Genomic DNA, 14,948 nt, shown 5'->3' with positions numbered 1-14,948 from the left:
ATCAGTAAAAGTGCCCTTGACCTTTTGGGAGAGTATGAAAAAATAAGTAGCTCTTGTTTCAATTGTAGTTTCTGAGTGAATTAGTATTTAGTATTTTTGTCCACCTACTTTTTCAATGGAAAATTTTTAAAAAATTGTTTTACTTTTTTAAAAGCATCCCATATAAACTCAAAATTAAAACACCAAATCTTCTTAACCCTTGCTGCATTTACCTCAACCATGCTTTTTAAGAAATAAAAATTAGCCCTAGCTGGCTTGGCTCAGTGGATGGAGCATCAGCCTGCAGACTGAAGGGTCCCAGTTTCCATTCCGGCCAAGGGCACATGCCTGGGTTGTGGGCTCAATCCCCAGTAGGGGGCGTGCAGGAGGCAGCCAATGGATGATTGTCATCATTGATGTTTCTATCTCTCTCTCCTTCTCCCTTCCTCTCTGAAACCAATAAAGAAATATATTTTTTAAAAAAAGAAATAAAAATTATAGGCCAACTACATGCTTCTCCCTTCTCTGAACAGAACTACTGCCCTGAATTTTGTTTAAAACTCCCAAGTCTGTTTTATAAACTTTTACTTTACGTGAATATATCCGTAAACCATACTTAGTATTGTTTTAAATTTTTCAAAAATTTATATACAAGATATACAATATGATGCCGTCTAACTTAACTTTTTTTTGGCTCACCACTGTTTTGGAGCGTAATCCTCAATTCACTTGTTGCCAGCTTATTCGTTTTAGCTGTACAGCACTCCATTAAATGAATATGGCACAATTTATTTTCATGTTACCTTTTATTTTCAAATTTCATTACTATAAACAATACTGTGATGAACATTCTGACACATCTCTCTGGCAAATGTATAGGAATATTTACAGGGTGAACTTGCTGGTTCATAAGATATGCACGTTTAATTAAGATGGCCTTAGTTAATACAGATGGCCAAGACACATGAAAAAGTAAAAGAATATTGCCAAGTACCCTTATAATGACAATAAGTTTTACTCCCAGGGTCTGAAAGTTCCTGTGTTTTCAATATCATTGCCAATATTTGATATTCAGACTTATAAAATGTTACCAAATAGGTGGTATCTTGAGTTTGACCCTAGAGATCTTTGAGAAACAGAAGAGACCCCAGAAATCAACCCAAGCCATTATGATCAATTAATATTTGACAAAGGAGGCAAGAGCATACAATGGAGTCAAGACATTCTCTTCAATAAATTGTGTTGGGAAAATTGGACAGATACATGCAAGAAAATGAAACTAGACCACCAACTTACACCATACACAAGAATAAACTCAAAATGGTTAGAGACTTAAAAGAAACTTAAATGTAAGACATGAAACCATAAAAATCCTAGAAGAAACCATAGGCAGCAAAATCTCATATCTCTCATAGCAATATGTTTACAGATACATCTCCTAGGGCAAGGAAAACAAAGAGAAAATAAACAAATGGGTTTACGCCAAAATAAAAAGCTTCTGCACAGCAAAAGAAACCACCATCCAACTGTAAAGGGAGCCCACAGTATGGGAGAACATATTTGGCAATAATACATCTGATAAAGGGTTAATATCCAAAATATATAAGGAACTCATACAACCTAACAAAAGAAAGACAAACCAATTAAAAAATGGGCAAAGGACCTAAATAGACACTTCTCTAAAGTGGACATACAGATGGCCAAGACACATGAAAATATGCTCAGTCACTGATCATCAGAGAGATGCAAATTAAAATGACAATGAGGTATCACCTCATACCTGTTAGAATGGCTACCATCAACAAACCAACAAATGACAAGTGCTGGCAAGGATGTAAAGAAAAGGGAACTCTAGTACACTGCTGATGGGGATGCAGACTGATGCAGCCATTATGGAAAACAGTATGGAGATTCCTTAAATAATTAAATATGGACCTGCCATTGATCCCACTTCTAGGAATATATCCTAAGAAACCTGAAACACCAATCAGAAAGAATGTATGCACTCCTATAGTCATAGAAGCACAATTTACAATAGCTAAGATCTGGAAACAGCCCAAGTGCTCATCAGTAGATGAGTGGACAAGAAAGCTGTAACAAATTTGCTCCATGGAATACTATGCAGCAGTAAAAAAGAAGTATATCTTACCCTTGGAGACAGCATGGAGGGACCTGGAGAGTATTATGCTAAGGGAAATAAGCCAGTCAGAGAAAAACATGTCATGTGTTCTTACTCATATGGGGAATCTAATGAATAAACTGTTGAACAAATTAGATCCAGAGACATAGAAGCATGGGACAGACTGTCAAATCTCAGAGTGAAGGCAGAGGTGGGTAGAGGTCAACCAAAGAATTTGTATGCATATATGGTCACAGACAATAGGATGATGGAGGCTTGGGATGGGGATGGGCTATAAGAGATCAATGGGAGAAAAAAGGGGAAATATGTAATACTTTCAATAAACAGATTTTTAAAAAAGCACTTTGGCCTGGCCGATGTGGCTTGGTGGTTGAGCATTGACCTATGAACCAGGCGGTCACGCTTCAGTTACCAGTCAGGGCACGTGCCCAGGTTGTGGGCTCGATCCCTTGGTGGGGGGGTGGGGGGGTGCAGGAGGCAGCCAATCAGTGATTCTCATCACTGATGTTTCTTTCTCTCTCTCTCTCTCTCTCTCTCTCCTTCCTCTCTAAAATCAATAAAGATATATTTTTTAAAAAAACTTTGATTCCTTAATACTGTTATCATCTACTACTTTTTTGCTATTTCTTGGTCTCTTATTAGCCTCTCTTCCTCTACCTCAGTGGTTTTCAACCTTCTGGCCCTTTAAATATAGTTCCTCATGTTGTGACCCAACCATAAAATAATTTTCGTTGTACCTGCTTCTGTTGGTAATTGTGTCATCTTTTTTATCTTTTCTAAAATATATTTTTATTGATTTCACAGAGGAAGAGAGAGGGAGAGATAGAAACATCAATGATGAGAGAGAATCATTGATTGGCTGCCTCCTGCATGCCCCCTATTGAGGATCGAGCCCACAACCCTAGTATGTGCCCTTGAGGGGAATTGACCCTGGGACCCTTTGGTCTGCAGGCCAACGCTCTATCCACTGAGCCAAACCAGCTAGGGCTAATTGTGTCATCTTTGCTCATCCTCTTTGAGCAGTCTTGTCCAGATCACACATACCACTCACAACTCACTCTTCAATCACCTGTGTTCTAGGTTTCACACCCATATCTAGCTGCCAACTACACATCTTACTGGGACTTTTACATGGCCCATACGCATCTAAAATTTATTTCTGAAAAGGACTTCACTTTCCCCCTCAATTTCTTCTTCCCACTTTTTAAAAATTGATTCAGAGAGGGAGAGATAGAAACATCAATGATGAGAATCATTGATTGGCTGCCTCCTACACGCCCCCTACTGGGGATCAAGCCTGCAACCCAGGCATATGCCCTTGACCAGAATCGAACCCACAACCCTTCAGGCCAGTCGCAGGCCAATGCTCTATCCATTGAGCCAAGCCGGCTAGGGCATCTTCCCACTTCTTACGGTAGTTTAATGATACCGTCAAAAGCAGTTTTACCCAGTCAGTGTGGCTCAGCTGGTTGGGTGTCATTCCAAGCACCAAGAATTTGCTGGTTTGATTCCTGGTCAGGGCGCATGCCCTGGTTTTGGGCTGATCCCCAGTAGGAGACATGCAGGAGGCAACCACTTGAGATGTTTCTCTCAAATCAATAAGAACATAAAAAAACAAAACAAAACAACAACAAAACAGCCTGGCCAGTGTTGCTCAGTGGTTGAGCATCGACCTATAAACCAGGAGGTCAAGGTTCAATTCTTAGGGCACATGCCTGGGATATGGCCTTGATCCCCAGTGTGGAGTGTGCAGGAGGCAGCCAATTGATGGTTTTCTCTCATCACTATCACTGATGTTTTTCTCTCCCTCTCCCTTCCTCTCTGAAATCAATAAAAAAGATATTCAAACAAAGACAACAACAGGGTTTTGTCAAAACTCTGGACATCATTAACTTTTCCTTCTCCACTCACTACCCACTTTCTTCCAACACAGTCAGCTGATGTTGGTAACAGCTTCTTAGTATTTTGTGTATATCTTGCTCTCCTCTCCATACTTAACTGTTGTTGTCCTTACTTCTTGCAGGTTATATTGATCAGAAGTAAGCACCCTGGAGTTAGACACACCTGGCTTGAATGCAGAATTTTATCATTTACAAGTTGTGTGACCATAGGCAAATTATGACCCTTAAGTGTTCTGTTAAATGGGAGTGCTACTTATCTCACGTGGGTTTTTTTAAGGGTTAAGTGAGCTAACAGATGCAAAATACTATGCCTGGCATATACTGATAACTATTAATTAGCTCAACTTGAGACTCCTAATTAGTCTTGGCACCTTCAATCGTGCTCTCCATATCCCCCTTTACATTAGTAGCAAAATTCTCTCAATCATCCTTCCCTAAGTCTCCAATAACTGTCCTTTGCTTACACAAAGCCAAATCTAGCCTTTTAGTAAGTAAATCATCTAAGCATCTCTCTTTACTCTGAGCCCCAGCCTCTTTCCCAGATTCTATTCACACTACTTCACATAAAATCCCTGAATATACGATCTCATTTCATGTCTGTGCCTTCAGGCACATAGTATCTTTTGTCTGTCTAGGGAACTTACCTTTATCTTTCCAAACTTCAGTGAACAAACAGAAATGTGTATGACTGCTAGGGAGTTACATATTGCTGTTGCATTCATTTCTTTTTTTTTTTTTTTAAAAATATTTTATTGATTTTTTACAGAGAGGAAGGGAGAGAGATAGAGAGTTAGAAACATCGATGAGAGAGAAACATCGATCAGCTGCCTCCTGCACATCTCCCACTGGGGATGTGCCCCCAACCCAGGTACATGCCCTTGACCGGAACCGAACCTGGGACCCTTCAGTCCGCAGGCCGACGCTCTATCCACTGTGCCAAACCGGTTTCGGCTGCATTCATTTCTTGATTTGTCCGTCTCCTTTACCAGCCTATGAAAAATGTGAGAGCAAAGACTACGTACTGTATGTCATATATCCCCAATATGAAACAGTTCTTGGAGGTAGTAGGCATTCAGTAACTACTGTGTGGATAAAAGGAGGGACACTGGAACTGGCTTTATTTCACATCCTCAATAATTTTAAACAGCAGCGACAAATCTGCCAAGTTCACTAACACTAGTAAGTTTCCATGAATCTCAAAACGTTGACAGAGAATGGCGGAATCACAGGTGGTTTCCTCTTGAAAAGGCAAAATAGTGTACATACTAGCACATGTTAAGTAAAATACTAGGGGAGAATTCAAATGTTGAGTTGTTGGTATCTAGGAAAAGATTATAAACTATACATTTCCTGAATATGGTGGCCCAATATACTGCAGTAGGCAAGTAAAAATAATCAACTAGAATATTGACAAACAGTAAAGAACATCCTTTTGTAAAAATATAGTGAATGCTTACTATTTATAATGAATATTTATAGTTAATGCTTGTGGTAATCACTTTATATGCCATGTGACTTAATCCTTCCAACAACTATATGAACAAGAAATTCTTAGCATCTTGCCTAAAGAACCTGAGCCAGGATTTAAACCTAGTTCTGTTTTGACTTAAAGCTTGTTTTTAACTACATCATACTATTGTTGTCCATCAAGCCACAGGGTTTATACCAGAAATTTGGCATTTAGTCACAAGGATGAGAGAAAAGTAAGGAAAGCATAAGGCAGATCTTCTATGTGAAGAGACTGAAACACTTTAAACCTTCCAGTTTGCCAAGGTGAGGGAAAACTATCCATGTTCTGTCAATTGAAGAATGTGAACAGGAGAGAGAGCCAGAACTTCCAAAAGAAGGCCCAAGGCCCCACAGCAGCTTGCATTGCTTCACAACTGGGCCTCATCTGGGCACCTCCAAACCCCAAACAAAGAAGAGGAATCTGCAGATCTCTCCATAGCTCCTGCTGGGTAGCCTCAGGCAGAGGCTAAATTAGCACCTCCTTAGAGATCCAAGAGCCAGTGTACCCAGTCGTCAGAGTGGGACCATCCAGATTACAACTCCTCAGATCCGTAAGGGACACACTCAGGGGGCAGACTCAGTGAACACTAAAGACCTATTAAAGCAAGTCTTGCCCCAGAAGTGTGTCTCCAGCACAGAAGTTCTCCCACTGTAGACACAGCTGATTCTCACAGCCAATTGGCCTGGAGGTCAATTCTTCCCAGTGATACCTACAACAATCAAGGCTTAACTACAACAAGACTGTGCACAAAGCCCACAAAGGGGTGCACCAAGAGTGCCCACCTCAGGTAATTGGGGAGGCTGAGCCACTGGGCCCTATAGGACACCTAGCACAGAAAGCCACTCTATCAACACAGGGAAGCATAAAAAATGCAGAGACAAAGAAACAGGTCACAAATGACAGAAATGGAGGAAAGCAAACTGCAGGATATAGAGTTCCAAACCACACTTATAAGGTTTTTCAAGAATTTTCTAGAAACTGCCGATAAATTTAGTGAGACTTTCAAGAAATCTAGTGAGACTCTCGAGGATATGAACAAGGACCAACTAGAAATTAAGCATACACTGACTGAAATAAAGAATATTATACAGAGTTCCAACAGCAGACTAGAGGATCGCAAGAATCAAGTCAAAGATTTGAAATACGAAGAAGCAAAAAACACCCAACCGGAAAAACAAAAAGAAAAAAGAATCTGAAAATATGAAGATAGTGTAAGGAGCCTCTGGGACAACTTCAAGCGAACCAACATCCGAATTATGGGGGTGCCAGAAGAAGAGAGAGAGCAAGACATTGAAAACCTATTTGAAGAAATAATGACAGAAAACTTCCCCTACCTGGTGAAAGAAATAGACTTACCAGTCCAGGAAGCGCAGAGAACCCCAAACAAAAGGAATCCAAAGAGGACCACACCAAGACACATCATAATTAAAATGCCAAGAGCAAAAGACAAAGAGAGAATCTTAAAAGCAGCAAGAGAAAGACAGTCAGTTACCTACAAGGGAGTACCCATACGACTGTCAGCTGATTTCTCAACAGAAACTATGCAGGCCAGAAGGGAGTGGCAAGAAATATTCAAAGTGATGAACAGCAAGAACCTACAACCAAGATTACTTTATCCAGCAAAGCTATCATTCAGAATTGAAGGTCGGATAAAGAGCTTCACAGATAAGAAAAAGCTAAAGGAGTTCACCACCACCAAACCAGTATTATCTGAAATGCTGAAAGGTATCCTTTAAGAAGAGGAAGAAGAAGAAAAAGGTAAAGATACAAATTATGAACAACAAATACACATCTATCAACAAGTGAATCTAAAAAATCAAGTGAATAAATAATCTGATGAACAGAATAAATTGGTGAATATAATAGAATCAGGGGCATAGAAAGGGAATGGGCTGACTATTCTTGGGGGGGAAAGGGTGTGGGGGTGCAGGAAGAAACTGGACAAAAATCGTACACCTATGGATGAGGACAGTTGTGGGGCGGTAAGGGCAGAGGGTTGGGTGGGAACTGGGTGGAGGGGAGCTATGGGGGAAAAAAGAGGAACAACTGTAATAATCTGAACAATAAAGATTTAATAAATAAATAAAAAACTATATGCTTGCCCTAACCGGTTTGGCTCAGTGGATAAAGCTTCAGCCTGTGGACTGAAAGGTCCCAGGTTCAATTCCGGTCAAGGGCATGTACCTTGGTTGCCGGCACATCCCCAGTAGGAGGTGTGCAGGAGGCAGCTGATCGATGTTTCTCTCTCATCGATGTTTCTAACTCTCTATCCCTCTCCCTTCCTCTCTGTAAAAAAATCAATATAATTTTTTAAAAAAAGAAAAGAATGTGAACAGTGTCAACACTAACAGGATCACTTATCAACTTCTTTAACTAGTCAAGAGTAAACTAGACAGAATTGAGGGGTAGGCTATGAAAAACAATCCCTATTTTACAAGAGAAAAATAATAGTTTGGGTAGATTTGGGACATCTATCCAGAATACTATTTCAACAGCTCTAAAGCAGATTTAGTTTGATATATGATTCCATAACATATCAGCCTCCTTTCCAGGTTCTACACCTATAGACCAACATTGAAATTATGGGTCCCAGAATCACGGATGCTTCCACATCTGATTTGTAACAGTAATTCACTCGTTTATAAAAAATGCTGTCCTTCAAGGAGAAGTACCTACCGCCACCCTTATTTAAAAGCCTGCTATCTGTGCTTTGCTTTGGTTCTCATCCACACAAAAAACTCAAGCATCTACCTATGGCAATTACATTTCAACAGTTGCCTCAATGGAGACAAGTTACCATGACATCCAACAGAACCTTGAAGAGGTGATTTAGGTAAGAAAAAGCATGCACTTTAAAACTAACCAGCTGCTCTTAACAGAAAATTCAAATACAAGTTCTTTCCCTTAATATGAAATGGGGGAGTTATTTTTCGCCCTTACATAGTTGTTTGCCTCTTTGATCTCTTTGAGGAAAAAACCCCAATACTATGTTTTAAAATTCTAAGCAAACACACCGATTCTCAACCTTGGATGCAACTTAGAATAACTGGAGTAGTGATTCTAAAGAACCACTAATACTTAGGCCTGACTCCAGGTCATTTAAATCAAAATCTTTGTGAGTAGACCTGGGCATTGAGGTTTGTGTTTTTAGAATAGTTCCTCTGGGATTCCAATACACAACCAGGGTTGTCTGACTTAAGAGGACTCAACTGTCTATCTTAAATAGAGGCCAATGGTGGAACATAGCAACTAGTTATGATGAACACTGGCTGTAGATCGTATCTAGAAGTAACCTGTAGATCCCTACCGTCTCCTTTCTTGCCATGATTAAAAGTAGAGATACTAGACTGCAGAAAACAGCTCTCCAAATAGCTGGTGTGTAACACTCGCCTCACATTGTTTGAAAGATGAGAAACAATTACTGAGTGACAACCTTTGTAGTAACTTAATTCCACTGAACATGTTACTTGGGTGGTTGGTTGCTAAAGACATGAAGGATGAATAGATTTACTGCCAACTAAATGCCACAATGAACAGGCAACTGAGAAAAGTTAGAGGATGGTCTTCTAGTCATTTGCTTCCTACAAGGCCAGTCACAACCATTCATGATAAACTATAGGGGGGCAGGGGGACCGACACAAAAATTAGATGTGAGAAATCCATTCGACCTAAATATAATGAATCTGTTATTTTGAAGAAATCCCTAAAGCCCAACAGAGAGGGACAAGGGGAAGATAAATGGGAATACTTCAACACATAAGGGATAAAAAATTTGTGAGCCTTTACAGGTGACCTGAAAGTTAATAGTACTTTATTGCTATTTTCTACAATCTGTAGAGCAATATTAATATTTACAGCAAATTTAACAAGAATTTGAATATCCACTATGTATTTTCCTAGTCACTATACCTTTATACTAAAATGTACCGTGTAAATCCTGAAATTTCATACATTACATTAGAAATGGATTTACATGAGTCTGAACCAAAGCATTAATCATTTAACTTCATATTATAATTAGACATTTGTCAGAAAAATGCTGTGAAACTGAATGCTTGAAATAACAACTAGGCTCTTGAAGTAAAATTTTTAAGTTATAAAAAAATACAAGTGAAGCAGTTGGCTTATTTTTCTGTCCTTTTCAATGAACATCGGAGCAAATAATGTAAACAGTATAACAATACTAGCTCAATGTGTTTCTGAATGCTTCTATTATTGTTATTAATGCATAGTAATTTTTTTTACTGTTAATAAAGGGAAGAATTAGTATTTAGTATTCCACAGTTCAGAACTTAAAGGATCTAGGAGACAGATCTTTTATAAATGGCCCCCTTTTCATTTTGAAAGTAATCAACCAGCAACGACTCCTTGAAGGCAAAAAGGTAGTTCAGCCCTAACCGGTTTGGTTCAATGGCTAGAGCGTCAGCCTGCGGACTGAAGGGTCCCAGGTTCGATTCTAGTCAAGGGCATGTACCTTGGTTGTGGGCACATCCTTAGTAGGGGGTGTGCAGGAGGCAGCTGATCTATGTTTCTCTCTCTCATTGATGTTTCTAACTCTCTATCCTTTTTCCCTTCCTCTCTGTAAAAAATCAGTATGTATTTTTTTAAAAAAGGTAGTTCACAAGATGGGAGATGGTAGCTAATTTATTCATCATTAATGAAGAAACACCAGAGTTTTGGATAGAAAAACCTATCCTACTTGCAATGAGACATTAAGCACTAGAAAATGGACCCAGCAAACTCACAGAACAAAGTAAACTAGTGGCAAGTTTAAGAAAGCCCAATGATAGGAAACCATAATTGATTGTAAAAATAGCCATGGAATGACATGGAGGGGCTTTTGTTTGTTACACAAAGTACAGGTGATCAGGCAAGTGTAATGACTGACTCAACACAAACCATGGGATCCAGAACATATTCCAAAAATCTCTTCACTCCTATGTTGTTTCTAAAGGAGACAATAATCTGTATTTATTGAGGCCAAGCTGAAGATTCAGCAACAGCAGAAATCTTTGTATAACAGACTAAAAAATTTCCATCATTATTCATCACCATCAATTTTTCAATTAGGAAGTTATACCATTTGTATGAAATAATCGGCCCTTAATGTAGACACAAAGAAAAGCCTGGTATGAAAATGTAAGACGTGCACTGGTTTTGTTAGAGAGTCATGTATCAACTTTACTTTTGCTGCAAGCAGCCTTGAGACAAAGCCTATATTGTTTTTGGCAAATAGAGCTCTATAAAGAGCACTAAAGATTAAGATGCCAAGCTTGCCTTTAATCAACAATTTAGTAAAGTTTTCATTTAAATAGTACCAATTCTTTTTTCTTGCTACAATTCCAAGATGGCATCACTTCAAAGGCAACTGGATAAACCGAGAGGCTGGAAGCCTTTAGACCCTCTTTCCTACAACATACTGCTCCCTTTCCTCTGCCCGTTACTGTATCGTAAGAGGGGTATGTCCCTCTAAGGAGGTAGCAGTGTTAAGTAGGCTGTATAATCTAGAGCATGTCTAATTTTTCTGTTTTATCAAAGAGCATTTTCCTCACAACTTCCTGCATACTACCAATACTTTATTTCAACATCCCTCTTGAAGGTCACATACTGAAAGGTCCAAATAACCTTTTCCAAAACGTTTTATTGCTACAAGTTGTGAGATTTCCAATCATCAAAAACTTAAGTTTTTCAGCTTCTAATGGCGCAACATAGCCATTTCCTAGGACTTTGTATTGGCAGTGGATTCGGTGAAGTTTAGATCTAGAATGGTATCAAGAAACCCTGTCTGTAACTTAAAGAAATGGAGCATGAGCCAGAACAAGACTATCTCCCATCTGAAAGGTCAGTCTTTCTTGGAATTCTCTTGAGTAATTTCAAAATTTAAGGCTGGTAATTACTAAGACAAGTATATAGGTATCTTGTAGGAAAATCCAATACTTCACTTACTTTTTTCTAAACAGATGCTACACGTGGCAACTAGAATATTCCTAGAAATTGTGCAGAAGAGACTTCCCTGAATTTATCACAACCTACCTGAATCTAGACCACACTTCCCTGGTCTCTTCTGATCAACACAGCTTTCATTTCACAGCTCTAACAGCAACACACCATGGAAGACAAACAGTTCTGTGAAAAACAAGGGCCCGTACAACTCATGGGAAAGCTATTCACTAATTCTGGGGCTACTTTTAGTCATGCTATTAAAGATCACACCTTATTTTTGTGCATAATAGATACAGAAAAATGTTGAAAATGTATGATGCAACTATCTAAAGTTGAGTAAACTAACCTACTCAGACTTTAACTTTTAAATGAGAAATGACAAGAGTAGTAAATATGAAGAAAAACAGAAAGAACTTTACTTTCCTATGTTAATACAGGTCAAGGGACCCTTTCTTCTCAAAAGGGTTGATAACACCAGTTCTTAGCAATAAACATAAGGCACTTGTTTAGATTATAACATCACCGCGTTCTCTTTTCCACTTGTTTTCTAACCCTGTCTTCCCCCCTCCCCCCACAGTATCATTTGGAATTAATAGAGTAAATGAGGCAAATGAGATGACCCCATTGATACTATTCAGGGCATAATAGTACAGTACAATGTTTTAGGGGTGATGTCTGGACATAAAATGGACCCTGTCAAGGTCCCCTAACACCAGACAATGTATCCACTATCAAGTAAACCTGAAAGAAAATAAAATATTTATTCAATCGTTCCAGTAAAACTGGGTTGGAATTACAATATCTGTATTAGGAATTTAACTCCTCACCGGTGGCATCTGCATCGAGAGTTGAGTACTTATGAATATTCATTCTAAGACAATCTACATCATTTCAACATTGTCAAAACAAATATAATTCCATTTCAATATACAGTAGAATTTAAACATAATTCACACATACATCCCCTATCATATGGCTGATGCCTCCTCCAATCACCTCATTAGTGGCAGAGGTAGCACTAGTGTTCTTTCCCAACAGTAAGAACTTCAGCTGCCACTCACAGTTGAAAAAAATGTTGGCGTTTTTGCCATCTGCTAAGATGTTCCTGAGACAAGGCCAGTTAATAAAACATAACAAAGCACTCTAGTTCAGTTTGTACTTTTCTTTACATCACTGAATTATTAGACTGGGATGTGGAATGCAGGAATGTACTATGAAAGGTTGAGTTTAGCACAATTGTCCAATCAGTGGAAAGATAGGGTCTCCTAAAAATTCCCTTTAGAATATACTTCCCATAACGGTACCGAAAAAAGGCCAATTACACATACAACTGATTCACTTAATCTTATTTGTTCAGATCTTGCAAATACAGTGAGAACCTTGAGCCAGAGGCTGGTTCTCAGTGTATAGATTTAACATATTAAGGCTCACTTCCTTAATCAAAATAATAGTTGTTTTCCTTTCAAATTATTAATTACAAATTACATTCATAGTACCTGCGGCCATCCCAGCCCTGAGTGAAGTCTGCTGGAGTGGCCCTGCACCCCCTGCACCTGCACTGCGGAACTCCCTGACACCAGCACTAGACCATTCTGCAGAGCCCCCATCTGCACTAGCCTTCCAGCATACTACAGCGCCTCTGGCTTACAACCTCTGTTTCCACCTGTATATTTTCACAGAAGCCCAACACAGATTAGTTGAAATATTCACACAACTGTTTTTCAAAACAATTTATTGCATCATATTTGGTACCTCATTTTGACAACAAAAAGGAAATTACATCTGTAACTGCAGGAAAAAGAAGCTGGTCTGTTATTGAAAAAAAAAATCTTGGGCCCTTTAAAAATTACAAAGTCTTGGGCTTGCCTGAAACAACTGAGCAAGAAATATATTCTTAGAAATGTAGGGCTTCAAGTATTACAAACCTGTGACACTGTGGAAAAATTCCAGAGGTATCTAAACTGCAGCACTTTTTTTCTGCATATCGTGAACAAGGCCTGCTGAGGTTTTTTAACTATTAGTCTCTTGATCAGTCATAGAATGGTAGTCAGGAGTTCTGCTCTTTTACTTCAAGCCATGGTAGATTTCCTTTTTTCACTCTGGGTGAAAAAATTCATGCTTGCTAATTAGTTGGTGCCATTATCACAGTGCATTTGGTTCTTGCATTACAGTTTTAACAAGTTTGGCCAAAACAATGCTGAAAGGTTTGCATTGTTATTTTAGTTCTTCAAGTTTTAGTTAAAATTGATTGTTCCAACTGGTATCTTCAGTTAAAAAAACTGTGGTACAAGAACGCCAAACTGATCATGTACAGTGAATTTTGGAAACACACGCATATTGAACACCCTCTAGGTTTCTTAGAATTCTGCTTGGTATCTCTATGTCCCAGCTTCTACAACATCAAGCATCTGTTGTAGGTTTCTCTGTAAATAGTGATTCACATTTGCATACTTCCTATGGCCAGAATCAACCCCATAACAAAACCAGTCAGATGCTAAAGCCCCAACAACTCTTTGTGCTCAGTGAAAGAATCCAGTGCTAAAACAGCATTTATGCTGTCTGAGATATAGTAAAATCTCACAAGACAAATTTAAAGTAATATTTCTGCCACACACCTGCTTTGTTAGCTGTAACAGCCTCCAGATTTTATATAAATTAGTTTAAAAACATGGGTAGGTAGGTAGGAAGAAGATAGGTCTCTTTTTTTTAACCCCTCAATTTTAGCAGCTTTTAATTTTTTAAGAAACTGAACCTATATCCTGTAATATGTTAGGTATTTTATATATACTTTCTCAGCAGGATAAAAAACTTAAAACACTATTTGAAGGCAAGAACATTTACTCTTCTCATTCTGTTTAAGTCAGAGCAATGCAGCAGGTGCGTGACAAAAATATTATATACTAGATATGGTCCAAAGTCATTCCATTTGCTTGTTTAATGATGTTCAAATTTCATTGGCCAGTTCTTCAGTTTCTGCAGAACTATCTCCATTAACTGTGATCTTCATATCCTCTTCATATCCAGGAGGCATAAAAGCCAAAGCATAAGGGAAAAGCTTATGACAATTTGCTCTATAAACTTCAGCAGCTTCTTTACAGTCTCCTAGGCTACCGTCACACAAGGCTTCTAATACCTCCATACAGGTCTAAAGAAAGAAAAAAGGTCATGTTATAACTTATCCAAAGAAAAGTTTTTACTGTGAATCTGACATTTTGTTATCAACAGACTTCTAAATAAGAGGCCAATGTACATATTTAAGATAAATAAGAGCATTTCCTCCCACATATATATTCCTTTAGAATTAGTTTCTTCAGAATTGCAGGGTTTATATAAAGGATGAATGTTTAAGCAAGGCCAGGACTAAGGTTGGGCAAGCAAGGTATATAGAGTGCTACATTTAAAGAGACGGTCACTTTCAGCAAGTGCTGAATCCTAAGCAACGACCTTGACTCGGCTTCATTTGGCCCTGTATATG

The 14,948-nt window shown here is 38.6% G+C and overlaps 1 protein-coding gene across 4 annotated transcripts in view; it reads right to left on the bottom strand.

Annotated features, from left to right (window-relative positions):
• Positions 1-12,209: 12,209 nt before the first annotated feature.
• NAA15 (N-alpha-acetyltransferase 15, NatA auxiliary subunit) overlaps positions 12,210-14,948 on the bottom strand; it is a 72,212-nt gene continuing 69,473 nt past the window's right edge. For all 4 annotated transcript variants that reach the window (XM_036312417.1, XM_036312416.1, XM_036312415.1 and 1 more), the window contains one exon: positions 12,210-14,618. In XM_036312417.1, the coding sequence (XP_036168310.1) occupies positions 14,418-14,618 (201 nt within the window). In that variant the 3' untranslated portion in view covers positions 12,210-14,417. The remainder of the gene's footprint in view (positions 14,619-14,948) is intronic.

Source organism: Myotis myotis, unplaced genomic scaffold (assembly GCF_014108235.1).
Source record: "Myotis myotis isolate mMyoMyo1 unplaced genomic scaffold, mMyoMyo1.p scaffold_m19_p_6, whole genome shotgun sequence".
Lineage (NCBI taxonomy): Eukaryota > Metazoa > Chordata > Mammalia > Chiroptera > Vespertilionidae > Myotis > Myotis myotis.
This window is presented reverse-complemented; position numbering and strand designations above follow the sequence as displayed.